At 32.7% G+C, this 26,771-nt stretch overlaps 1 protein-coding gene across 1 annotated transcript; it reads left to right on the plus strand.

Moving 5' to 3' along the window:
- Positions 1-6,274: 6,274 nt before the first annotated feature.
- LOC133338321 (protein phosphatase 1 regulatory subunit 12A-like) lies at positions 6,275-15,326 on the plus strand. Its single transcript, XM_061546498.1, has 6 exons — positions 6,275-6,602; positions 7,203-7,612; positions 8,665-8,822; positions 8,959-9,049; positions 11,363-11,449; positions 15,144-15,326. Exons 1-6 carry the CDS (start codon positions 6,281-6,283, stop codon positions 15,264-15,266), a joined length of 1,191 nt encoding a protein of 396 aa, XP_061402482.1. The 5' UTR covers positions 6,275-6,280; the 3' UTR covers positions 15,267-15,326.
- The last annotated feature ends 11,445 nt before the right edge of the window (positions 15,327-26,771 follow it).

The raw sequence follows: 26,771 nt of genomic DNA on the forward strand, positions 1-26,771 counted from the left end.
TGGTCAAGGACAACGACTACAATTTTCGTTGATAATCAGATAATAATTTTGGGATGAAGTTGGCCGAAAACTTTTTTTCGAGTCGATCTATAGGCCACAGTTATAGCCGAAATATATGCAGACAATTTTTTACATAGGTCTAGGACACATCTCCCAATTTAAAGGTTCCATTGTATTTGCATCCTTTTAATGTTTAGAAACTTTTCCCGCCGAAGGGGCTGTAATTTGGAAATATGTTTGCCGAAATTTTCCGATCTAGATCCATCTTTTGAAATAATCCCATTATAAAGTGAGACGCGAGCCATTGCGAGGTATTTTCGAATCCCGGTTAATAAAAAACAGCTTTCCAGAATGTTTCCGATTTAGGTTTATGAATTTTACATCGCACCCATACAAAGAACCTCTTTATCTTTTTTTAGCAAATGATAAGCAGACGATGCTATAGTGACCATATGAAGTACCCAACCATTATTTAAGAAAATTTTAATACACTCCATATGGTGCAGAGTATAAAAGGTTCTGATCGGCCGAACTTTAAGACTTTTGTACTGACACTTTTTATACCCTTCACCACACTGTGGTACAGGGTATTATGTCGTTGTGTATATGTTTGTAACAGGCAAAAATAATCGAGATAGACCCATGGTTCCTTTTGAGAATATGCATAGAATCACTTTCTGAGTCGATTTATGCATATCCGTCTGTCCGTCTGTTGGTGTTAAATTGTAAACAAAGTGCAGGTCGCATTTATGATCCGAATTGGATGAAATTTGGTGGCACAGCTCATTTGTTTGACCCAAGGACAAACCCTATTGAAATTGGGAAAAATCGGTTCAGATTTAGATATAGCTTCCATATATATCTTTGTCCGATTTAAGGTAAATGGTGTACCAAAGTCCCTATATATCTTTCGATTTGCACGAAATTTGACAGAGCGTACTGAATTGAGCCTAGAATGATGTGTGCTAAGTTTCGTAAAAATCTGTTCAGATTTAGATATATAGCTCCCATATATATTTTAATCGGATTTTAGGTAATTGGTGCACCAAATACCCTATATGTCTTTCGATTTGCTCGAAATTTGACATAGCGTACTGAATTGCGTCTATAATAATGTGTGCTAAGTTTCGTGAATATAGGTTCAGATTTAGTTATAGCTCCCATATAGTTTCGCCCGATTTTACGTAAATAGTCCACTAAAGTCCCTGGAAATCTTTTGATTTGCACGAATTTTGGCATAGCGTACTGAATTACGTTTAGAATGATGTGTGCAAAGTTTCGTGAAAATCTGTTCAGATATATATATATATATAGCTCCCATATATTGCCATCCGATTTTAGGTAATTGGTGCACCAAAGTCTCTGAAAATCATTCGATTTACACGAAATTTGTCATAGCGTACTGAATTAAGTCTAGAATGACGTGTACTAAGTTTCGTGAAAATCGATTCAGATTTAGATATAGGTCCCATATATATTTTCGTCCGATTTTATGTAATTGGTGCAGCATAGTCCTTATATATATATACGAATTTTGGTATAGGCTTTGAAATAAGTCTAGAATGATGTTGCTAAGCTTCGTGAAAAAAACATGCCATTATCTGTTATTTAATAAATCTGTACAGAGTTTCCTATATAGGAGACTTTATTTAAATAGGCTTCAAAATAAAAATACCCACCTGGGTCCAATATAAATTTCATTATCCACTTAGTAGATGAGACACATTTTATGGGTCTTCTGTTTCTATGTATAGAAATCAAAATCAAATTATCTAAACCTAATTTTAAAAGCAAATGTCGTCAGGATGATAATAATATAACCACATCACCCATTAAAGTAACGTAAATATGAAACAATTGGATTTAATCCAAATTCACTATATATTCCATAAACAATGTTTTTGTAGAGAATAATTGAATTCGAAACGCTTCAAGACATTTTTTTCGTCAAACGGAATAAAAATAAGTATTCGCCATGCTGGTAAGGTTTTTTGTGCTTGAAACATTTACAATGACAATTGAGGAAAACAAAATAAATAATTTTTTATAAAAAATCGCACAAACACAACCATAAATATAACTTGTCAAAAATTAATCTTTTTTGTCAATCACATTATGATGGATATTATTTCGAGCATATGATTTCCTTTTTTTTTATTTTGTTTGGTTTCATGAGAACAAATTTGAATTGATAGCATCTGGTGCGAGAGACACCGAGGCTGTAGGCGACATTTGCCGCAATTTACTTTTTTGGAACAAATTCATTTTTCTATTTTTTTATTCAAAAGAAAATATGAAGAAGAAGAAAGAATGATAAACATATTGCGGTACAAAATTCATTCGATTAAATGATGCATTTTTTTCTTGTTGGCTGCCACCGCAAAATGCTTGAGTTCAAATGCATTTTTCTTGGTTTGGTTCGGCAGTGCGTTTTTTCTCGTTCGCTCGCTGGTTCACTCACTCTGACGTGATTTCCTGAATTAATGGTTTATTTTTAAAATCATTTTCTTTTGACTTGGTTTATTTTTTGTTTGTTTTATTATCTTCTGAGAGATGATGCGTGGGTGATTCATGTGAACCAAATACCGAGTCAAGAGAGTCAATTGTTTGTGTATGCTGCAGGAAAATTGAAATAAAACGTTTTTCCACTTTTGTTTTCATTGTGTGGTTGTTGTTTTTTGTCGGCGCTGTTGTCAAATAAATCGTTTTTGCTTTTTTTGCAAAGTAGCATAAACAGTAATTCTGCTATAGATTTTAAATCATTCGTGTCTTATTTTTGTATGTTCATTTTTTAACATTTCAATTAATTTGCCTTCCACGAATGCCGGTAGGGGATTTTTGTGACGTCAAAATTTTGTGGAAATATTTTTATCGAGGTCAAGCAATTAATTTTGTTTCATCGTTTTTTATAGGGCCATATATAATGTGACGTAATGACCTTAACCGTGAAAATGTATTATTTTTGGAAGGCACCAACAAGTTTTGTGAATGGTGTATTGGGGAAAAAGTAAAAAAAAACTCTATTGGAGAACCGCATATATAGGCAATCCAATGTAGGATTTATATAGGTACAAATCTTTTAGGTACTTTTAGGTACTTTTATACATAAAAACCCTATATAGGTATTCTGCAGAGAAAAATAAATTCAGATAGTCTTCTGCATATATAAGGATAGTTTTGAGATGTCTCCAATAAATTTAAAGGAGGGTATTCAAAAAAAATGTAGATCTTCATTACAGGCAATATATATTTAATATATCGTATAGGAGTATCATAAAACTGCAGAGAAGACCCTAAAATAGATTATGTGAGACCATCCGATGGTATTTTATGGATATAAGGCGCTCTGTGAATATCGAATTAAAAAAGATCCTCACTTCTAATTTGTTTATGGATTCTTTGTTGATAATTGATCGCATATCCTCTCTATAAAATGTACTGCTGTAAATTGTAGATACTTTATAGGTCTTCTAATGAATCAAGGCCATCCGTGGGTCTTATATTGATTGACGCTATTCTATAGGTCTTTTATAGATGGAAGACCATCTGTAAATATTTTATTGATACAAAAACTACTATAGGCCCTACCATACATAGAATGTGAATTTTCTATATGTAGAAGACCATCATGGCCGTCAAGAGACATTTATTCTATGGATACCACAAATAATCTCCTTGTCAAATCAGTATAGGAAAATATAATTAGGTGTTTGTATCCAAATATCTTTAATCTGTGGAAAACTGCCGAAGGCTGAAGGTATCCATCTCTGGACGTCCTAAGGCCCTTCTTCCGAAAATTAGAAAATCTTCACATTTAAAGTTTTAGGGTTGGCTCTTCTTTATAACAACAGAAGATCATTTTCTTCAAAATTTCAGAAAGCAGAAGACCAGAAAATATTCCTACAAAGAAGACAAGAAGGTTTACTTCCTTAGAAGGCCAGAATGTATTCTTCCTTAGAAAACTGGAAGATATCCTTCCTTAGAAGGTCTTCTTCCTTAGAAGAATAGGTCTTCTTGATAAAAAGACTAGAATATCTTCTTCCTTACAAGACTAGAATATATTTTTCATACAAGATCAGAAAGAAGCCCTTTTTTATAATAGTCAGACCATAAAAGTCCGGTAACCATTTACTGCTATTTAGTATAGAAAACACAAATGTCTTCCTACAGAAGTTTTCATTCCGAAAAGGACAAGATGATGTCCTTCCATGGAAGACCGGAAAACATTCTTTCATAGGGTGATAGATAAAGACATGATCACATATATCCAGAATTCTTTTAGAAAATCGCCTTCAAAATATATTCTGTTCACAAAAACCTACCACGGATTGTATATGCACAAAATGATTCTTTGGAACATTTAGAATTGTGGCCGAGCAGACCTCTCAAAAATGTCTGAAAGTCTCTGAGGTCTTTCTAAATAATAGGAAACTGCTCGGAAATCCTTCTCAGAGGACCCCAAAAAATAAATAAATAAAATTTTCGGTGAAAATTGAAGTAGACCCCCATATGGGTCTCTTTTAAGAGGCCCTTAAATATCTTCCATAAAAGACTCCTCTGAAGCCTTTCGGTCTTCTCAAATATATTAATTAAAAAAATATATATTTGAGAAGGTCCTTCTGATGGCATATTTTATTGAAAACTCATCTGAATTATTGAAATAGAAATTGTCTTCTAGTTTCGAGAACTTCAAGAAAATTTCTCCCACTTTTAGAGAAAAGGATCCTCAGAGGTCCTCTAAAAAATCCGACATTTCTCCCAGGTTATCTATATCTTAATGTTTTCGTGGAATTTTAAGCCTATCCGGCATATTCGATTTCTTCAACCCTAAAAATCGTTTCTATGTATAGAAAACCTCCAGTGGTATAAAATGTCTTCAAAAGTTATTCTGTACATAAATACGGCAATATTTTCTTCCATAGAAGATCCGAAGATTTTCTTCCATAGAATATCAGAAAAGATCTTGAATATAATCAGAATGTATTCTCCTATTGAAGGCCGTAATGTCTTGCGCCATAGAAAACCAGAAGAGGTTTTTCTATAAAATACCAGAAGGTATTATCTGTAAAATAAAGGCTTCAAAAAGAGATTTCGGGGATATATGGCATTCTGTTAAGTCTTTTTGAGGATGTAGTGACTTAATAATAAATATATTCCCTGTATAGAAGACACGTACAAGGAAAGACTGCTCACCCGAAATGGTGCAAGACTTCTCAGATTCTTCTATGATCTTACATAGAAGATTGAAGATGACTCTCAGAAATATCCTAAGCTTAAGACAACCCTCAAATGCCTTATATAAGAACCCACCGAAGTTCCTTTTACATAATCGTTTAGATATTTCGTGTGTATCTGAAAGTCTGTCAATAGCTGAGGTGTTCCATTAAACATTTCAAAATTTTCACTCCCTGAAGTATTTCACTCAAAATTACCTCTCTGAAGTATCCTCAGATTTTCAGTGGTCTTATTTGTGTACAGGACAGTTTTTTTATAGAAAACTCATAGGAAGAATTTTCTTGTTTTAGAGATTTTCTTCCACTTTTAAAAAATTATAGAAAATCTCGCATATAAGAGAAGGTCCCTCTGAGGCTCTCTTCGAAATAATAAAATAATAATAATATCCACAGAAGTCCTCAAAAGTCTTCTTTCTAGAGGTCTATAGATCAGAATATTTTCTGTCCGTAAGCCATTTAGAGGTCTTCATTCTGTTTATAAAATTTCCTCTCAAAGGTTTTTATATATTTTGTCATGCTTACATATTGTAGATTCATACCTTGCTTCAAACTCTAATGGCCACCATCCATTATCCAAATAATGTTTTGTGGCCATTGGCGGTTGCCGCTTCTTTCTTGGTTGCCTTTGTGTTGTAATTAAATTTTTGCCATAAATTTTTGCGCTTAATTAATGTAAATAATGGGAACTTTCTTTTTCGAATTTCGAACAAATGATCAAATGACGTAAAATATTCGTGTTGTTGTCTATTAAAAATAAACATTATATCTTCCGTATTGTTTACCCAAAAAGCAGAAGAAGAAGGAAAAAAAAATTACCAACTCACCAACAAATAATTTATTTCAGGAAGAAAAAAAAATAAATTGAAAAGAAAATGCGTTGTTAAATTTTTATATTTCGTGGAAGAAAGAAATTTTTCAAATAAATACCATCAAAAAACAAAAAAACCCAATAAAATTAAATTTTAAAATTTAGTGAAATATTGGAAAATTACCAAACAGAAAGAAATTTTCTGAATTTGCGTAAACTTGCCTGAACGAGCGCAAACATGTCATTTCGCTCACGTTCCCGTGCCAGCCAACCCTTGACGTCTTCCTCATCACGACGTCGTTCATTGTCAAGTTCAAGGGTACAAGGTTCAGGGGGCTATAATGGCTACAATGGATCATCATATGGCAGTGGTTTATCATCAAATGGTGGATATGGTTCCTCTTCGTCGTCGAGACCCCTAAGCACTGGATATTATGGCTCTAATGGTTCCAATTCAAATTTGTCGTCTTCGTCGTATTATCAAAGTCCCTATGCCAGTACATATTCATCACGTGATAATTTGTATGGCAGTGGTTCATCGGGATCGCGTAATAGTAACAGTTACTATTCGAATGGTAATAAAACATCGGCATCAACATCAAGCTATCGTCATGAATATATTGCTGCTTGCTCTAAGGAAAGCTCAAGTGCTGCCGCTGCTGCTGCTGCTACTAAAATACCGAGATCATCATCACCATTAGTAACAAATAAGAGTCAACATTATCATCATCAGCAACAACAACAAAATCAAATTCATCATCATTCAATTACTATTTCCCTAACCCCACCACCACCCTCGACCTCCTCTTCCTCCCATCAACATCATCATCATCATGCCTATGTAACAAATGCCAACTCCTCCTCTTCGTCCTCTCATGGCCGTTTGTCTTACCACCACTCATCACCCAAATCGTATATGCGTTCACCGCATGCTGCCTCGCCATCACCCTCATCCAAATCATCATCGCCCTCATATGCTTCAACCACAGCTTCTGGTCTCTATTCATCCAACAACAGTACCAATTCATCGGCAACAGGTACCTCGTCACAGAATAACAATAATTCCCCCAAAGATAACAATTTCAAAACTCAATATACCAATTCTGCTTCTTCTTCCTCCACTACTGCACCCTGCAATCCAACAACGACCAACTCTACAGCCTCCTCCAATGGCTATGATGCCGCCCCCACATCACGTTACTCTTCTTCGTCCAATTCCTACGGTAGCTACAAAAGTCCCTATGCCTCGTCGTATGATAACGGTATAACAACAGCCTCTCTGAGTTTGGGCACCGCAGCTGCTAAAAATTCCAATTCCTATTTGAATAAAAACATCTCCAGTTCACGTTCCTCGCTCAACTCGGTCAAGCCATTGTCGACATCGAATAGCAGCTTAAATTCATATCCTAGTTCGACGGCGACAACACCAAATGCAGCTGCCATGGCCGCCATTGTATCGCGTAGCAGTTCGTTGCGTGAACAGGAGAGAAAATCACGTACACGTTCGCGTTCACGTACAGCAGCTCAACGATCGCTAAGTGCTTCGTCGGAAAAGAGTGAAGGTTATGAAGTACGTTTTTTGGGGGCCAGGATGGGGATACGATATTGAAAATGTCATAACTTGTTGTTGTTGCTTTTTTAATTAATTCGATTGATGTGAAATCGGAAACATCCAACTTCCATAAATTCTTATGTGGAAATATCTTCTCTATGTGTAGAAGACCAATGGAGGATCTTCGATGAAGAGCAGACCTCTCAAAAATGTCTGGAAGCCTGTGAGGTCTTTCTAAATTGTAGCAGACTGCTCGGAAATCCTTCTGAGAGGACTACTATAAATTTCGAAAATCTTTGTTGAAAATTAAAGAAGACCCCCATAAGGGTCTCTTTTAAGAGGCCATTAGATGTCTTCCATACATAAGAGACTCCTCTGAGGCCTTTCAGTCATCTCAAATATATTAATTAAAATATATATTTGAGAAGGTCCCTCTGAGGACATATTTTATTGAAAACTTATCTGAATTATTGAAGTAGAGATTGTTTTCTAGTTTCGAGAATTTCAAGAAAATTTCTCACATTCTTAGAGAAGGATCCTCAGAGGTCCTTTAAAAAATCCGACATCTGTCCCAGTTTATCTATATCTTAATGTTTTCCTGGTATTCTAAGCCTATCCGACCTATTCGATTTCTTCAACCCTAAACATCTTGCCTTGGTGTCCTTTTTCTATCCGCCTTAAATACCGCATACCCTATTTCTATCCATAGAAGTCCTCAAAACTATCTATTGAAGGCCGCAAAAAATCTGTTTTCAAGAGGTCTATAGATCACAAAATATATTGTCCCTTAGCCCTATCAGAGGTCTTAATTCATTAAAAAGGTCTACTAAAATTCCCTTGAAAAGTCTTCTATAGCTCAAAATGTCTTCTCTGGAGAGGTCATTGGCTGAACATAGGCTAGTTCAAATTTTTAAAAATTAATTTTCTGTAAGTTTTCCAATTTTACATCTATGGGAGATGAAAGAAATTTGCAGTCACATATACGAGTATATTTATTATATAATATTTCTCTAGACTATTATCTCCACACCCTAATAAACTATTATTGAATTATTTTTTTTATCTTCCAGAGCGGTAGTGAAAATCGTGCTTCAAGATCACGTGCCGGCAGTACAGTGTCGGTAGCGACATCGACCAGTTCGGCCACAGATGATAAGAAGACACGCGACAAAACAGAACAGAACAGTGGTGATAATATCGATTACAAGGCATTGTGGGAAGCTGTCAAGTAAGTAGTCAATTCATGGCCGCCACATTCAAAATCATGGATGCGAGAAGAAAATGTGGTCTATTCCAATGCGTTTTTATTTTATTTTAAAAGAATTGTCGATATAATTTGTATACTTCTTTGTATTTCTTTACAGATTGGAAAATGAAAAATTGCGAGCACAGCTAAAGAAGAAAGACGAAGAAGTTATACAGACACGTGCCACATTGGAAAGATTTGCTAATGCTGTAAGTACAAAACATTTTTTGTTGAATATTTTGTTCAGAGAAAATGGCTTATTTTTTGGGTCTACCATTTTACAAAAAGAATCCCTATTTAAGGGTTTGGTTATGTGAGGGAATTTTAATACATTTTATGTATTATTTTTTTTTAATACAAAATTTTTGTTTGAAAATGTAAATACATATTAAATATCTACATGATTACATTTACACAAAGCAATTGACACAAATCGACATCATGGTGTCAGACAATACCTATGGAAGGTTACCAAAAAAAGGAAATTCCTTATAAAGATGTATATAAATATAAAATTTTATTATATTTTATTTATATATATTTTGTAAGTTTCTTTTAAGTATACACAGAAAATATATTTTTTAATGGAAGACTTTCATCTATGTAGAAAAATCCTTCCTTCCGAAAAACAATGTATAGAATATAAATTAATGTCTTTAAAAGGAGTTCTGCTGACGTTTTTTATACCTTCCTTTCTGTAAATATATATATATATATATATATTTAAAGAATCTCCTTAAGGTTGAAGGAGGCCAAGCTTAATTCTAAGGGATTTCTAGAAGTGTTCAAAAATGTCCTTAACCTTTAATAGGATTTTTAAGTACATAATAATTTTCAGTAGTCTGCCGTGGACAAGTGGCCTTTTTGGCTTATTTTTTAATTGAAAACTGGGGATGCGTCTTCGGTATATATCAGACCAGTCTTCTATATAATTAAGATCGCCGATAAGGCAAATATGAAGACCTTCTACAGAGAAGTCTTATATATGATAGACCTTTAAGAGATCTTATTTTATGTAGATAGAAACGAAATTGGAGTTTTTTTATGGTCACCATATCCTATATAAGACCCTATAGTGGTCAGTTTATTTCTAGATTATCTTCAAATTAAATTCAAAGACTATGCTATTCTCTCTATCTACAATGATATGCTATTCTATCTTTAGAAATCCCATTGTACATTGATAACTTTTAGGAGATCTTTTGTGGGAGGGTCTTCTTGAGAGCTCTTTTTTGTAGTAAGAATACACATTGGCGGACTTACGAATCTTACCCATAGAACACACTTCTTCACAGGTAAAAGATCGTTTGGAGACCAGTTTATGGAAGGAAGACCCTTTGATAGTTTTCTCTTGATAGAATCTTTGGAAAGTTTTTCATTAATAGCAAATACTTGAAGGTCTTCTATTGAGAGTATATCCATTGTAGAGATAATTTCACGATATTGAGAGTATATCCATTGTAGAGATAATTACACGATATTCGATACATATTCCAGACCAAATAAAATGTAGTTTAAAGAACCCTAGTAAGGCGTCTGTTTATCCAGATATATAGATTTATAATTTTTAGGGATATCTTTCGTGGGAGAGTCTTATTCTCTTCTTTGCAAAGGATTTTTTGTTGAAGTTTATAAATTGAAGACCATTAGAAGACCAGTTTATGGAGATTGATCCTTTGTGAATTTTTTGTTGTTCGTGTTACTCAGCAGGCCTTCAATTGCAATAAGATCCATTGTAAAGATATTTAAAAGGTATTCTATGCGTAACAGGTAAATATATGGTATTCTAAATTGCCCATTACAAGATCTGTCGATTTATATAAGACTTCCAAAGATTAATTTTGTATTCTTTCATTTCCTTCCTTCCTAAATGTCTCATATAATGCACCAAAAATTACCTCTATCTACAGAATAGATATGGTTTTCTACACTTAGGAGAGCTCCAAGATATCTTGGGATTTTTTTTATTTCAAAATCTCTTCCAAATGTACTTTTTTAAGAATTCTTCTCCAAACGGCCTTCTATTTATAAAGGGTTCAAGGGTTTTTTCTGTGTATACTAAAGAAACTTTATTTATTAAGGAAAAGCGGCAAAGGCTACAAATAGCAAACAAATCTGCGGCGCTTTCTTCTCTCTTATACTACTGGGTTTCAAGTCTTTGGGTTTAAAAATTGTGTTGAAAAATGTTTGCTAGGCTGAAAGATAATAAACTTCTTTGGGAGTTCTTGAAGCAGCCCAAAAAGGCAATTTCCATATATTTTTCCCCACAATTTTGTTGGCAGTTGTTTATAATTTCTTCATTTTCTTGAAGCTTGGTCAATTTGAAATCTATACACAACATATCCCTGTAAATATACACTGTTTTATAATTTATTTTTTGGTATTTATACAATGAGCCCACAACACCCCTTTCAAATTAATTCACCACAACAATTGATGCAACCAAAACCAACCACCAAACCAATTTTTTTTTGTTTTGTTTTTTCTTCTTCTTCTTCTTTGCAAATATTGAATTTTTGCAGACAAATAAAAATTCTCTGTCAGAGATTGAAAAGCGCGAAAGGCGAGCTATGGAACGAAAACTTTCCGAATTGGAAGAAGAGCTCAAGGTAAATAGCTTTTTGTTGTGTGGTAGGAAGGAAACATTTGTTCTTCCTCCTCACGGTTTTTTTTATTATAATTTGTTTTTCCTTTTTTCAATTGTATCACTTTATTGTTGTTCTGTTACTATTTTTCCCTTTGTCACCAATGCAAAATACTGTTATTTTTTTATTATTTTTATTTCACTTTTAACAATATGCAAAAACAATTTTTTTTTGTTTTTTTTTAACACTTTTGAAATAACACTGCCAAATACTACTTAAACGATTTAAGAAAAGCATAAGAAATAATTACCAAAAATAATGCTGCTGCCAACGCCGCCGTCTTTTTTGAACCCTCTCTGCTGCCTTTGTGTGTTTACAATTGAAAAATAATAAATGTATTTTTATTTTTCCCCAAATTGTATTCATTTTTGCTGTGCAAAAGATGTGGCTTTTGCTTTCTTGTTTTTTGCCTTTATTTGCCCAACGATAATTTATTGTATTGTTTTTTTGTCTTTTTTGTTTTTTTGTATTCCGCTGTGCTCTAAAAAACAAATTGTTTATACAAGCATAGACTTTGTACACACTACAAAGTATATTTTCTTCTTTTTTATATTCTATACGTACTTGTATATATCGCAAATGTTTTTTATGTATATTTACCTCCAAGTACAAAATCTAAACTATGGAAGTTTTTTTTACAAAATGAAACACAATTAATCACCATTTGTATGTGATACACAATTTATTTGGAGATTACACTGTAATTCGTACTTTTGACCTTAATATACAATTTACTTATGTGCTAAAACCGTTAATAGAAACTATGCCTTTCTAAGGGGGAAATGAGATTTAAAATATGTTATACCATCATTAGAATATTTCGGATTTAATAATTAGTTGGAGAAACTCTTATTCATACATTGTTCAAAGTGAAAATATTTTTTGAGAGTATCTAACTGTTTAACATTTCAGAGATCCAATACCTGTCTAATGTGATTTTACAACAAATACCCTCATAACGTTTAAATCAGATTAAAAACCACCGTACTTTTCAAAATCGTCCCTCACAATTGCTTCAATTTTTTACAAAAAGAAGATATTGAAACAATCACCATTAGTGGGTTTTCTGGGCGAATCACCAAAAGTGCTTAAATGTTTACTTTGAAAATGAAATAAAAATATATCATTTGTACACAAACCTATTGTGGGAGCAATTTTTTCTACACCGATCGACACACCTCCAAACATGGGGCTTGAACGCTTCAACGACATCTTAAGTGGTAATAAAACTAAGTCATTCGGTGCTGGACGTAATATAACCGATATGTGTGATAGCTCGCATTGTCATGATGCACAATGATTTGTCTTCTCTTGTTCGTTTTTCGAATTTTTATGCAGATTTCAGGCAAACCACTAATGATTTAACACTAATAATTTACCTTCCTTGGTTACTCAAGCGGAGCAGTCGCCTCATGACCAATTTTGTCATAGAAACAGACGACCATTTGCTTCGAAATGCTCTCCCCACAAACAAACTTTTTTTGGATTTATCCCGTTTGGCTTAGGGGTCTAGATCGAGGTTTTGTTACATGTCACGATCCTAAAAACGTCAGTTGAAGCACCAATCATTACGAGTTATAATAAACCTATAAATTATATTCTGTATATAGAAGATATTTCGACATACTCCAACCTATAGATCTTTAGATCCACCTCAATTCAGAAGCGTTTATATCAATAGTGGGTATATATTTTTTTTAAATAACACCTCAAATTATTTACCAATGTCTGTGAAATTTTCTCATAAATATATACGGCCTTTAAAATTTAGTTATCCATTGATACATGATCTTGAAGAATTCATTTTTCAGAAGATCATTGATATGTATCGTTGAAATATTGTTTAATTGGTTAATAACTCTTATCTATGGATAAGCCTTATCATTACAAGACCTTTAGAAAATTCTATATGCTTGTCCTTAACTCATTAGGCCACCGTACTTTTAAAAGGACACCAAAACTGGCAGAACCACTATTGGAAAATAGCCGTTATTTCAGAAAATTTCTATAAATTACATTATTTGTTTCTTGTATCTTGCTCTATACTCTTCTACCTTCATTCCAAAACAAAATTTGATACGAAAATATTTATTTATTAAATAATATTCAAGTTTTAATATTAAATTTAGGATTTTGAAGAAAAACCTCTGGCGTTATCTGGTTTAATCAAAAATTTGCCGTGATGAAGGTTTTCAAACTAATTTATACATTTGCTAGTTTAGGTCAAACGTTTTTTATATATTGATGTCGTCTTCCAATTTGTTACGAAGTTGAGGACGTGGATTTTCTTAAAAAAAAAAAAAATCCATTAAAATATTTGTCTTGTAAGATAGATTTGTTACTTATAAGAACATTTTTAAACTAGATTTAAAATATTTTCTTTTTATTTCAACTTTCTTCTAATTAAACATTTTAATATAATCTTTTAGATAGTTCTTAGCACAATTTCTTTTCTAAAAAAGTACGAATTTTGAATGCAAAACAAGTCAAAGAAATAGAAACAATTTCGTTTTTTTTCACACTTCATCAACCATTTGTCATTTCCACATTATTTCTAATCACTTTTGAGTTTTGTCGATGTTTCTATGTGTGTACGTGTGCGTCTTGTCAACTATTATGTGTCATCTCATTTGTCATCTATCCATCCATCCATTCATATAAAAATATATCACCCTGCTCATCATCAACATCATATCATCATATCAACATCTTCATCAGCATAACTTAATGATCATTATAAACAAACTAGACATCATAGACATTAAGTCGTCTACAAGAAGCAAACAAACAAATAATAATCAGTATACAACAGCAACAACAACATCAACAAAATGCATTTGATTTTTGTTACATCATATTTTGTATATAGTTGGAAGAAAGGCAGCGCTTCAACGTTTTCCCCAACACCCACCTGATTATTGTGTGTGTGATTATATATTCTGTTACTTGTCCACACTTTTGTTGTTGTTTTAATTTGTAAAAAAACACACAAATATAATTATATGTTATTTGAGTTTTTATGTTATTTTTTTTCTTTAATTTGTTACACATAAATATTGTTTTTGTTTTAGTTTTCCCAGCACGTCTTACATCCAATGTGTCATCTTCTTCCCTATCCTCCCCACCATTAATTAAATTGTCCATTTGCGTGCTTTTTTATTTGATTTGAAACATGGAAACATTCATTTCCCTGTCATGTCGTTGGTTTATTCATTTAACAACAATATTGTAGCATACTTTCAGGCACTATATAAAAAAGAAGAGCATTTATAAAATTTCAAGCTTTTTTCGTTTCCAACACCAAATAATGCAATGAAATTTTGTTGTATTTTGGAAATAACACTATGCAACAAAATTTATTTTTTTTAATTTAAAAAAATTAAAATATTTTTTGTCTGAATCAAAAATGTGTGTTTTTCCAAATGAAGTTGGCATAGTGTTATCAGCATTATCACCACCCCCATTCCCCCCAATACCCATGCATTTATTTTTGGTTCATTTTCTCTTTTGATTTTGTATCATATTTTGATTTCGAATATCAAATCAATCATGTACCACAAAATTCATGCATTCGTTTATCTTGCGTTTTTGTTTTCTTTCTATTTCTCTCTGTCTCTCTCCACATTTCTTTGATTTTATTTTCTAATTGTTATTGTAGCTACTACAGAAGTTAAAGAATGAGAACGAACGTTTACGTGCTGAAAATCGTGCTCTCACACGTGTTGTCTCGAAGTTGACCTCATCGGCCCAGAGTCAACTATCGAAGGCCAATAATAAATAATAATAATAAAAATAAGAAAATACATATTCAAAAAACAAACAGCACAATATTTATTTATATTTATAAGAAAACAAAAACTCGAATATTTATACCTAATAATTACTTTTCTATTTATTATGAAACATGCCAAAACAAAAATTGGACTGCTCTTAGAAACAAAACAAAAAAATCTACATTTAAACGTATCAGAACAAAAACAAACAACAAATATTCAAATTTTCTTGCAGCGCAAAAAGAAACAACCAAATAATAAATAACCAAAAAAATAAATAAAACGAGTAGTTAAACATAATATTTAGTGGAAATATTAATATATTTATAGTTATTTTGTTGTTGTTTTTTATATACATACATTGATTTCTCATTTGCTTAAACCCACACACATATATATTTTGACTAGATTTTAAGTGATGTGAAGTATTTAAAAACAATATAAATTTATATATTTAAAAATATATATTTATTATATATTCTTGCAAACAAAAACATATATATTTTTAGTCATAATTTGTTGTTGTGAATTATAAATATTGTATTGTATTTATTTTTGATAGGTGTATTGTTTTGTTTGGAAACGTAATGAAAACTCACATATCATTTTATCCCATTTAACAATTAAAAAAAAATATTTTTTTATTATCAATAAAAATCGTATATATTTTATGGAATCTAAAAATTTATCTACAAATGGATTTTATAGAGCGGAGTATTTTCTTTTTTTTTGTAAATAATTCTTAGTGGGAAACAAATTATTCGAAATTGAATTTTAAAGTAAAATTTCTTCCCTAATATTAAAAAGTGCTGCCCGATTCATTGTAATAGTTATCCGATCCACAATGCCCATTTGGATTGCCCATAATTTTTTTTTTTTTTGTTTTTGAATTTCAACAATCGTTTTTTTACCCTCCACCTTTAGATGGAGGATATTTTAAATTCGTCATTCCGTTTGCAACTTCAAGAAATATTCATTGGTGGCCCGATAAAGTCTATATTCTTGATCTGAATAAAATTTGATGTCGAATTAGTCATGTCCGTCCGTCTTTTGAAATCATAATAAAGCTCGCTATATTAAATACAGATCTATGCTACTACTAGATTTGTTGGTATTGTAAGTGGGACATATCAGTCAATGTTTTGATATAGGCCTCATATAACAGTACAGCCCAATTTTATAACTTGCTATTATGGAGCCTAAATAGGAAAGAAATCTTTTTGTCTAAAATTATTAATATTGGTCATTTTTTAGGGAAGCCCCCATATCAGGATAATATGAGAATTTAGGTATTTTGGTGGCTTGGGCATGTGTTTCAGCGAATTAGTTGAAATTTTCTATTTTGGATTATAATAAGGTAGACAATCTCTCTAGGTTAGGTTAGGTTTGGGGATGTGCAGTCACATGTGTGACTGCAATACTCTGAGACCGGTTAGGTCCGTTGTGATCATCCACAAGAAGAGATACAGTGAAGAGAAGAGACCAAAGACAGATCTATAGGGGAGAGAAGATTAGTAAATTAAAGGAGTGAAGAATGAAGGTCGATGGCCCTACGAGTCAGACAGAAGATGTGTTACATGCCAAGGTTGTATGCTCCTAACCACTTTATGTTTCTAATTATGCTGTAAATTAGAGCAGGTTCGGTTGTTGAGAAGAAGCTGAGACTCGATAGAAAATGAGCACAGTCTGTGTCGCCTGTAAGCCAGGGTTGGGCAATGACACAGGAGATGCTCAATTGTCTCCGTCTCCTCCTCGTCAACACAGAGTCTACAGTAATCAATTGCATCAAGATCCCATTTACTAGTAAAAGGCTTGATGTTGCAGTGACCAATGATGATTCCCGTCATCACTCTAATTTCAGCTTTGCTCAGGTTCAATAGAGAGTGCGTTATTTTGGTAGACAGAGTCGGCCTGATGGATCTTGACACGTTGCACCTAGGTTCGTTGTGCCAAAGTTCACTATTTCGTCAAAGAATGCCTCAAAATTCCTATAGAAAAAACATATGGGTGGTTTGATTGAGTCATCAGTTTCTAGATCGGTGGATTGAGGTCCTCGTCTAGCTAGTTCGTTCACTCTTTCATTACCCAAGATGTCACAATGTCCTGGTACCCAATACAACCGATAGCAATGGTTAAGTTCTTCCAGAGCTGTTCTACACTTGAGGACGGCTTCGGATTTGATGTGACAAGATTTGATGGCTTTAAGAGCCGCTTGACTATCCACAAAGATAGTCACTGGTTCAACCAGACTTTTTGTCAATTCCGCTGCCTTCCAGATCGCGAAGATTTCAGCTTGGAAAACACTACAGTTGCTATCCAGCTTGTAGGTTAACTCAAGGCCTAACCTTTCACAGTAGACGCCTGCCCCAGTACCTTCTTCCATCTTGGATCCGTCTGTATAGAAGGCCAGACCGTCCAGAGGAGGGTTACAATCTCTCTAACAAAAACTATCAGGATTGACATAAGTTTCGGCGCCCTAAATACCATTATTTGGTATTTGGGGTACGCTTTTTAATCGAATTCGCTATGGTTTGATATTTTTATTTAAATTGTGTGTCAAATATCTCTATCTAAAATTCAACATGACATAACCCGAATATAAAACTGTTCAGATCCATTTTGGGTATTTTGAATATCCAAAATCAAGGGTATACAAATTTTGGACCGAGGATTTCACATGCTCATCAAAATCTTTTATCCCCAATAGGAATTTTTCATTTCGATTTAGTCCGTCTGCCTGTCTGTTGAAAACACGATAGAGGCCGAACTATTTAAGATAGAGTTTTGAAATTTTGCATATAGATTTCTACTACTCTCAGAATGTTTGTAATTGAAAATTATATATCGCTCAATTGTCGTCATATAACAACACCGCCAATATTTCGGTATTCTAAAGCGTTCTTATCCATTTGAGACTGTAGCCATAGCATTTGAGACTGTAGCCAGGTTTCTTGGAGGATGAAAAACATTTTTTAAATATAGATCCATGTGTTGACATAACGCCCAATAGAAGGCTGCGCCCCATTTTTAATTCTGCTAAGTGCAATTTTTCAACCGAAGTGCCTGTAATTTGGCATTCCGGTTTTAATGGAGGGTAAAACATATTTACAAAAAATATTAAATATGTATGAAATATTCACATATAACCCAATATAAAAATTCTCCCCCCCCATTTTAAGTATTTTGACCCCATATCTATTTTCAGATCGCTAAATTTACAAAAAAGAAAAACTAAGGCACTGTGTATAAATCCATAAAATCAGATTAATCAAATTTATAAAAAATTCTAGCTAAAATATTTCAAGGCAAACTTTTGCTATATATATCTAAATATATATATATATATATACTTATATCAAATTATACCAATCAAATGTTCATTACCTAGAAAAACTTAAAATGAGATAAAATGGAATTTAAAATAAAATACTCAAAATCAATACCACCTACAATACATACAAAATACAAATTAATCAAAATATATACATATATGGAATAAACAATAAAATTACAATTAATTAATAGTAAAATGTTTTTGTTTATAAACCAAAAAAAAAATGAGGAAATAATCATAAGAACCAAAGATTATAGGTAAAACAGCAGCATAATTAATTTAAACGCACACACACACACTCACTACAACATCCATAGCAATACTTACTATATATGCAACGGAAATTAGTCCAAAAAAGCTCTGGTGAGATACCAAATTCTTCTCATATTTTTTTAATTAAAAAAAATTAAATTCAAATATTGATGGAACTTTTTTCTAAACAATTTTGTTCTGCCGCACTTAAAAAAATATATCACTGGGAACATGAGAGGAGGCGCTGTTGTGTGAAGGGGCTACGGTTGCCCGATCTCTTAAATATGGAAGTTCTTATTATGCTAATACCCACGAAGATGATGATGGCCTTTTTGATCATAAAGAAATAGAGAAAGTAATGGAAATGCGAAGAATGATGATGGATGACCATGGCTAATGATATGGATCGTTGGTGATGATGACGATGAGTATGAAACGTTAATCTTCTTCTTCCTCTTCTCCACCTCCAACTGTTGTGTGTGTGTATGTGTTATTACTATGGCAATACGTTTGTTTACCATTAGAATAACCAACGGTTTGGAATGTTAATGATGATGACTGCCTCCACCAATAATACAACTCTACTATTTCTTCTATTACTATTCCTCAGTTCTGATGTCCTGTTAATTCTCTTGTTTTTGGTTTTATTTCTCTACCCCCACCAAATTGTCACTGTGTCTATGTTTAATTTTTTTATAGTAAAAATAATAACAACAATAACTATTTTCATTGAGCCTTAGGCTAATATTCACCACCCCCCTATACGTATATATTTTATTTCTTTGTTAGTTAACTAGTATTAGTTGAATATAAAAGGAAATTAATTTTAATTTAATTTAAATTTTTTTTTTGATATTTTTTTTAAATTAAAATAATTTCTGTTTAGATTTTAAGTTAATAAAATAAATGTCTTAATTATTTTATTCTGTTTTCATGGTTTGTTGTTTTCAATGCAGAGATTTGTTTATTTATCAATTTTTAAATATTTGTTTTTTTGTGAAGTATTTTTTATTTCTTTCTCTATTTTTTACTAAAAAATTTTTTTTGATTGTAAAAACTGATAATGATTTGATTTTGAAATTTTTGTTTCTATTCGAATGAATTTTTCTAACTCTCTGTTTAACAAAATGTAACATTGGATTGATTCAAAACAACAACAACAATGTATTAATTTTTTAACAGGAATTTTTCAGTAAATCGTTCCAATATAAAAATACTGGAAATTAATAACATCTAATAATTAAAATTTGAATTTGACTAAAAAAATAAGGAAAATTATAATTCGATGATTCAAAAATTATTTTTTAACAAAAAAATAGGCCTTCAAGTGTTTCCATTGGATTATTTAGTTGCTTATTTCAAAAAAAGGGTAAACATTTTGGGGGGAACATTTCAAATCTTGTGAACAACATTTTTGTAGAAAATGTGTGAGAATCGAATCTTTTGATAATTAGAGTCTGGTTCAATAATTTCCGGACGAAAAGGTCACACAAGGAATTGAGTTAGAAGAACGAAATGTTCTACAAAAAGATTCCTCATTCGATTTTATTGTAATCTCAAAAATACATTCAGTTATTAGGATATGGAGCAAACTCTTCATGTATAATAGGCCAAAAATCGATCACGGTCATATCTCTGAATTTTTGGCCTATGGAGATTTCATACACTCACCAAGGTCTTTCATCTCCAATAGGAATTTTCCGTTTCGATTTTGAAATGTCCGTATGCCTGTCTATTGAAATCACGATTGAGAACGAAATATTTAGGATTGAGGTTTGAAATTTTGCACACAGATTTCTACTACTATCAGGATGTTTGGTTTTGAAAATTATCACACAATGCCCACATATAACGGCACCGCCTCATTTTCGGCACTTTGAAGCGTTCTTATTGATCACGTCATGTGTCGATGGTGACCTATGGAGATTTCATATACTCACCAAGGTCTTTCATCTCCAATTGGAATTTTCCATTTCGATTTTGTAATGTCCGTATGCCTGTCTATTGAAATCACGATTGAGAACGAAATATTTAGGATAGAGGTTTGAAATTTTGCACATAGATTTCTACTACTATCAGGATGTTTGGTTTTGAAAATTATCGCACAATGGCCCCATATAACGGCACCGCCTAATTTTCGGCACTTTGAAGCGTTCTTATCCATTTAAAAAATACATTCAGTTATTAGGATATGGAGTGAACTCTTCATGTATAATAGGCCTAAAATTGATCACGTCATATCGCTGAATTTTTGACCTATGGAGATTTCATATACTCACCAAGGTATTTCATTCCCAAAAATAATTTTCCATTTCGATTTTGAAATGTCCGTCTGTCTGTCTGTCTGTCTGTTGAAATCACGATTGAGAACGAAATATTTAGGATTGAGGTTTGAAATTTTGCACACAGATTTCTACTACTCTCAGGATGTTTGGTTTTGAAAATTATCGCACAATGCCCCAATATAACGGCACCTTCTAATTTTCGGCATTTTGAAGCGTTCTTATTCATTTCAGACTCTAGTATAGCATTCCAGATTCTTGGAGGATGAAAAACATCTTTTGAATATAGATCCAAGGGTTCCGTCACATTTTCGGTTAAAATGAAGTGAAAAACATATTTGCAGAGAATTTTCAAAATACTTTACTTTAGAATTTTAAAATACTTTACAAAAAATTGTTGTTATTGTTTTGTTGTTGTTATTGTTTTGTTGTTGTTTTTTGTAATTAAAGAAAAGTCCTTATTTTTGATGGCGGGCATGATAACTCCTCACTGAAACATCGGAATCCGAAAATTCCAACGCTGTTAGAAAGAGTACATGTCTGGCTCTCGTATGAACTAGGATTATTGACTTCGCTCTAAAGTTAACAAAATGGCGGACCTTTAAAAAAATATTTTTGGAAAATCGCCGATTTTTAACCAAAAACCAAGTTAAAAATTAGGAAGTTCTTCACCGATTGGCTTTATCCTAGTTCATAGGATAGCTATACACTCACAGAGAAACGTGTAAAAATTTGGAATCGATTGAATTATTAGTTTTTGAATTATCGTGCCCGCCATTCGTTTAGAGAAAAACGCGTTTAAAGTTTGAGAAACCTTTCAGCCGTCACTTGATGCTGACAGAATAAATCGGCTATATCTTCAAGAGTTCTTGAGATTTTCACTTGAAATTTTGAAGGGACATTCTTGAATTAGTGTAGATTCGAATTAAGTCAAAAATTTTTTTGACCCCGTGAATGGTGGGGGTCCCCTTAAGGCTTCGCCCCACTTTTGGTATTTAGATCCTCATATAAAAGTCTACTTTTACTTTCAGGATGCGCCCGACCGAATGTAAGGACTTTTTTGTGACAAAATTCTATTTTTCATTCAAATAATTCTCTTCAAGAGGTTTCAGTTTCTGATTTGACCAAACTATGTTCAAGCTATTAGGTCAGATCTGAAGAATATCGTAGGTTTGGAAGCAATTCGAGATACAATTCAAAGATTTTTTCTCCCTTTTGTAAGGTAGGCAATTATTATGCCAAAATACAGAGGCCTTGCCAACCGACTGTTCATTTTCCACGCTTGAATTTCGTATTGAAATAATGGAGCCAAGTTTTGTCCAATGCCACATATCAAGGCAAGAAATACCTCCAAACACTGACCTGGATAGATTCCTTATCGATTTAACGGTCAAAAGTAAGATCACGCGTCATCCAGTTTTTCAAAGAGTATATGGTGTCCAGTCTCACCATCAAGGCATATTTTTGCTTCTACTGTCACTTCAGACGCCAAATTATTTTCCTCATAACAAGAAATTAAAGTTAGATATTTTGTTGAAATTCAGTTTCGTGGCAATTAAAAACTTTATTTAAGAATACTTTCAAAATTTTCTCTACCTTCTTAAAAAATAGAAATTAAAATTAATTTGGAATTTTGATCTGAGAATCAAGAATATTTGAAAATATAAAATAAAAATTACTTCTTACATTTTTATATACACAAAATGGCATTCAATAAAGGTAGTATTGAAATTATGGTACATATTAAATTATTAAACACATATTTGAAAAAAACGTGTAAAATTTCTATAAATAAAATTTATGTTTTATTTTTCATGTTGTTCATAACGACGTTTCATATTTCAATATTTGTTTTTTCATATATTTCTGCATTTTCTTGAAACATGTGACATTCATTTATTTGCGTCCCTGAAGCAACATTCATTAATCAAGGCATATTAAATGTTTGTCCATTAAAAAAATATATATTTTTTATGTTTTAAATTGTTGATCACAAAAATTTGAAATTTTGTTTTTTTTTATTATAAATTTGCATGATTTTCAAAAGTTTTGGTTTTTTATACTTTGCATGTATTTTTGGCTATTAAAATATTTTTACTAGAAATGCAAAAAATTAGCTGTTATATGAATATTACTAGAATTGCGAATAAATTTATATTACTCTGAAAAAGTAATAAAAAATAAAATTTACTAAATTTGAAAAATAAAACCCGCATAAAAATTTGCACCAAATAAATTAGAAAATATCAAGGCTGGAAATAAATCCTGAAGGCTGGAGATAAACCCTTCTTGAAATTGTCAATATAAAATATGTGAATATGAATGACGTTATAAAGGTCTAGATAGGTGGCAATATATACATAATTTATTATTATACATAAAATATATGTTTCGTAGACATAATCCCGTCTGGAGACTTTTGTTTTGTTCCCGAATTGGTTTTAATAGATCGTTTTAATAATCGCTCTCAGTGTACATAAAAAACGAAAAGTTCTGGAATTTCCGTTCTAGTAACAATTTCACAATAGGATGGCAACCATCAAAAAAAAAAAATGTAATGAGAAATCTGTTTTGGTTCATTTTCTCTTAAATGTGGTTGGTAAAAAGTTATAGATTAATTTTGGTTTTGAAACAGAAGTTTTTTGTGCACTGGAGATCTTCCATGTAAAGAAGTCTTTCTAGGGGTATCTGCAGATAGAAGTTATGTTATACCATACACCATAAGGTGGAGTGTATATTAAATTTGTCATACCGTTTGCAACACATCGAAATATTCAGCAGAGAACCTAAAAAGTATATTCTTAATCAGAATAAAATTCTATGTTGATTTATGCTCGTCCGCTGTTGAAATCACGATAGAGCTTTGCAAATGCATTGCTATTACTCCTAGAATGTCTGGTATTGAAAATGGAGTATATGGGTCCAGGTATAGCCCCCAAATAAACGGTTCCTCCAATATTCGGCATTTTGGGGATTTTTGGAACGTTTTTCAACCGATTTGGTATTTTGTGTTTTCATTGGGTTCAAATAACGGTACCTTCCTAATTTAAGTATTTTGAGGAGTATGGACACATTTTCAACCGATATGACTGTAATTTTGTATTTTGGGGTCTCATTCGGTAACACGTCCTCCTACCAATATTGATCCACTTTTTAAGATTCTCAAGATTTTCGGTATTTTTGTGAGCATGTGCCTTTTCTCCACCGAATTGACTGTAATTTGTTAGAGGTTTTTGTAGGTCGAAAATCGAAATAAACATGCAAAACTTCTGAAGGCCTTTGATGCATATGATATGAATGATTTTTAAATGGACTTCTGTAGTCCTGATGCCCTTTTAAAGTTCGAAGATCTTTTATTGAACGATAAAAATTAACTTCTGCAGATTTTTTTTATTAAAAATGTCTCATGGATGCCATGTCCTTTCTGGTGGTTTCAGTAGCAAACATTTTTCTGAAAGTCGGCTTTATACGAAATTTTTTTTCCAAAAGATTTTTGGATATAAAAGTCTATATTGTACCTCTGAAAGATCCTCTGGCGGACTGAAAATCTTCTGAAGTACTTCTATAGATCGTAGGTCCTCTAGAATTCTGTTATATATAACGAATATTTAATACATAAAACCAGTGGGCGGAGCAGTATAGTCGGACGGGGCCGACCATACGATACCCTACACAACTACCACGGAACTCAAATTTTCTGCGGATGTTTATTCCGAGCCTGGGCAATATTTCGTGATATTTGGGCCCTTTGCCCGATTAGAGGTAAACAGCTCCTCTTCCTCACACTGACATATTTTCCGAATATAACGAGTATTCAGTACAGCTATTGTCCAGATTCCCTTCACCGTGGGTTGTGTTGTAATGTTCGGCTTTCAATTGTGGTCTATAGATCGACTCGAAAATAACACAAAAAATTAAGTTTTCGGTCCACTTCATTCCAAAATTATTATCTGGTCATCACCGAAAATTATAGGCGTTGTCCTTGACCATCACTGGAACCTCATTAAAACATTTCAAAGCGATCAGCGCTATAGTTCCGCTCTCTAGAGTACTAATGAGTTACTAAATAATATACGACTATGGAGATGCCTTTAAATATTTAGGTGTAACTCCCACATCCGAGTACATACGACAATGTAATTGGTATCAATTTTAAGGTCAACCACTCCTCTTGGATAAAATATCAACTTCTCGGGTCCATGTCCTTCAGGGGTAAATATATACGCTATAGAATACAAATTTTGTAATTTTTCACACAAAAGTCAGGACTCATTTTACCCGCTAAATATTGACCGATCTTTATGAAAACCGGCATGCTTATTTATTGGCCCGATCCCCTTCTCCATGCAAAATTTCACGATGTTCGGGTCATTATTGCGGCCTCTGGAGCGAACAGAAAAACCGACAAAAATTTAGTCGTTTCCACGACAGAGGGGTCTACGATCCGAAACGACCCGAGTCTTACTCGGCCAACGTCTGTCACCTCAGCCCATTGTGTAAAAGCAATAGGGCTGCTACAACAACAACAAAAATTTAGTATTTGGCCCATTTCATCCCCCAAATATTAACCGATCTTTCCCAAAAGCCAGAACCCATCTTACATGCAAAATTTCGTGAAGATTGGTCCATAACTGTAGCCTGTATCGCGTTTACAAATTATAATGGACGGACACACGTGTCTAGATCAACTCAGCTAGTCGAGATATTACGATCGGTATATTTAAAGGTGGGTCTAGGACCAATATTTCGCGGTGTTACAAACTTTTGGGGTTGCACAAAGCTATAATACCCTGACAAGATAGTTGTGTAGGGTATAACATAGTTGTGTAGGGTATAATAACTTTCGAATATCTTCTAACACAAATCCTTCTTAAGATCTTCTGTATAAAAAATAGAGATCCTATGGATATAAGGATGTACTGCATATATAATTTCAGAAAAGATAGAAGGGCCTTTTGTGTACAGAAGTCCTTTTGATGGTCTTATATAGGCAGAACCTCTTGGCAAAAACATCTGTAGACGAATTATTAGACACCCTCTCCTAATCCACAAAATACCTCTATAGAGAAAAATGTATTTATACCATAGGCCCTTTGGGATGTCATCTATAAAACGAAGTGCTTCTATAACCATAGGTCGTTTTGGTGGTATTATATAGAGACACATGACTCATATAGACAGATACCTTATATCTTCATTAAGTCTTGCTGGAGTTCTTTCATATATAGAAGTTGTTCCGATATTCTTATAAGAATAGAAATTCTTCTGAAAGTAGGCTATACGAGAACGATTTTCTAGAGAAATAAATTTTTCTGTAAATCTTCTAAACCTCGAGAAGACCCTTTGGAGTCACATCTATAGATCGAAGATATTCTCTATACCAATTACTTTCTATGGACAGAAGTAATTTTTGTTGTTGGCTTTAGATAGTAACCCGTCTGAAAATCTTCTATACATAAAACTATAACGAATTGCTAGAGAAGTTTGGAAGTTTTCTGTTACTGAAATAACATCTTGAATACCTTCCAAAGTGCGAAAAGTAAATTTTTTAGATCATTAAATGATTGAGCCTTTATAGATAACTTTCTAGAAGTTTTTTTAGTATAACGACAGTGCAGATAAATTTTAGAGGTCTTTTTAATTGG

Source organism: Musca vetustissima, unplaced genomic scaffold, assembly GCF_032173495.1.
Source record: "Musca vetustissima isolate MV318-11 ecotype Yass unplaced genomic scaffold, APGP_CSIRO_Mvet_v1 utg35097, whole genome shotgun sequence".
NCBI lineage: Eukaryota > Metazoa > Arthropoda > Insecta > Diptera > Muscidae > Musca > Musca vetustissima.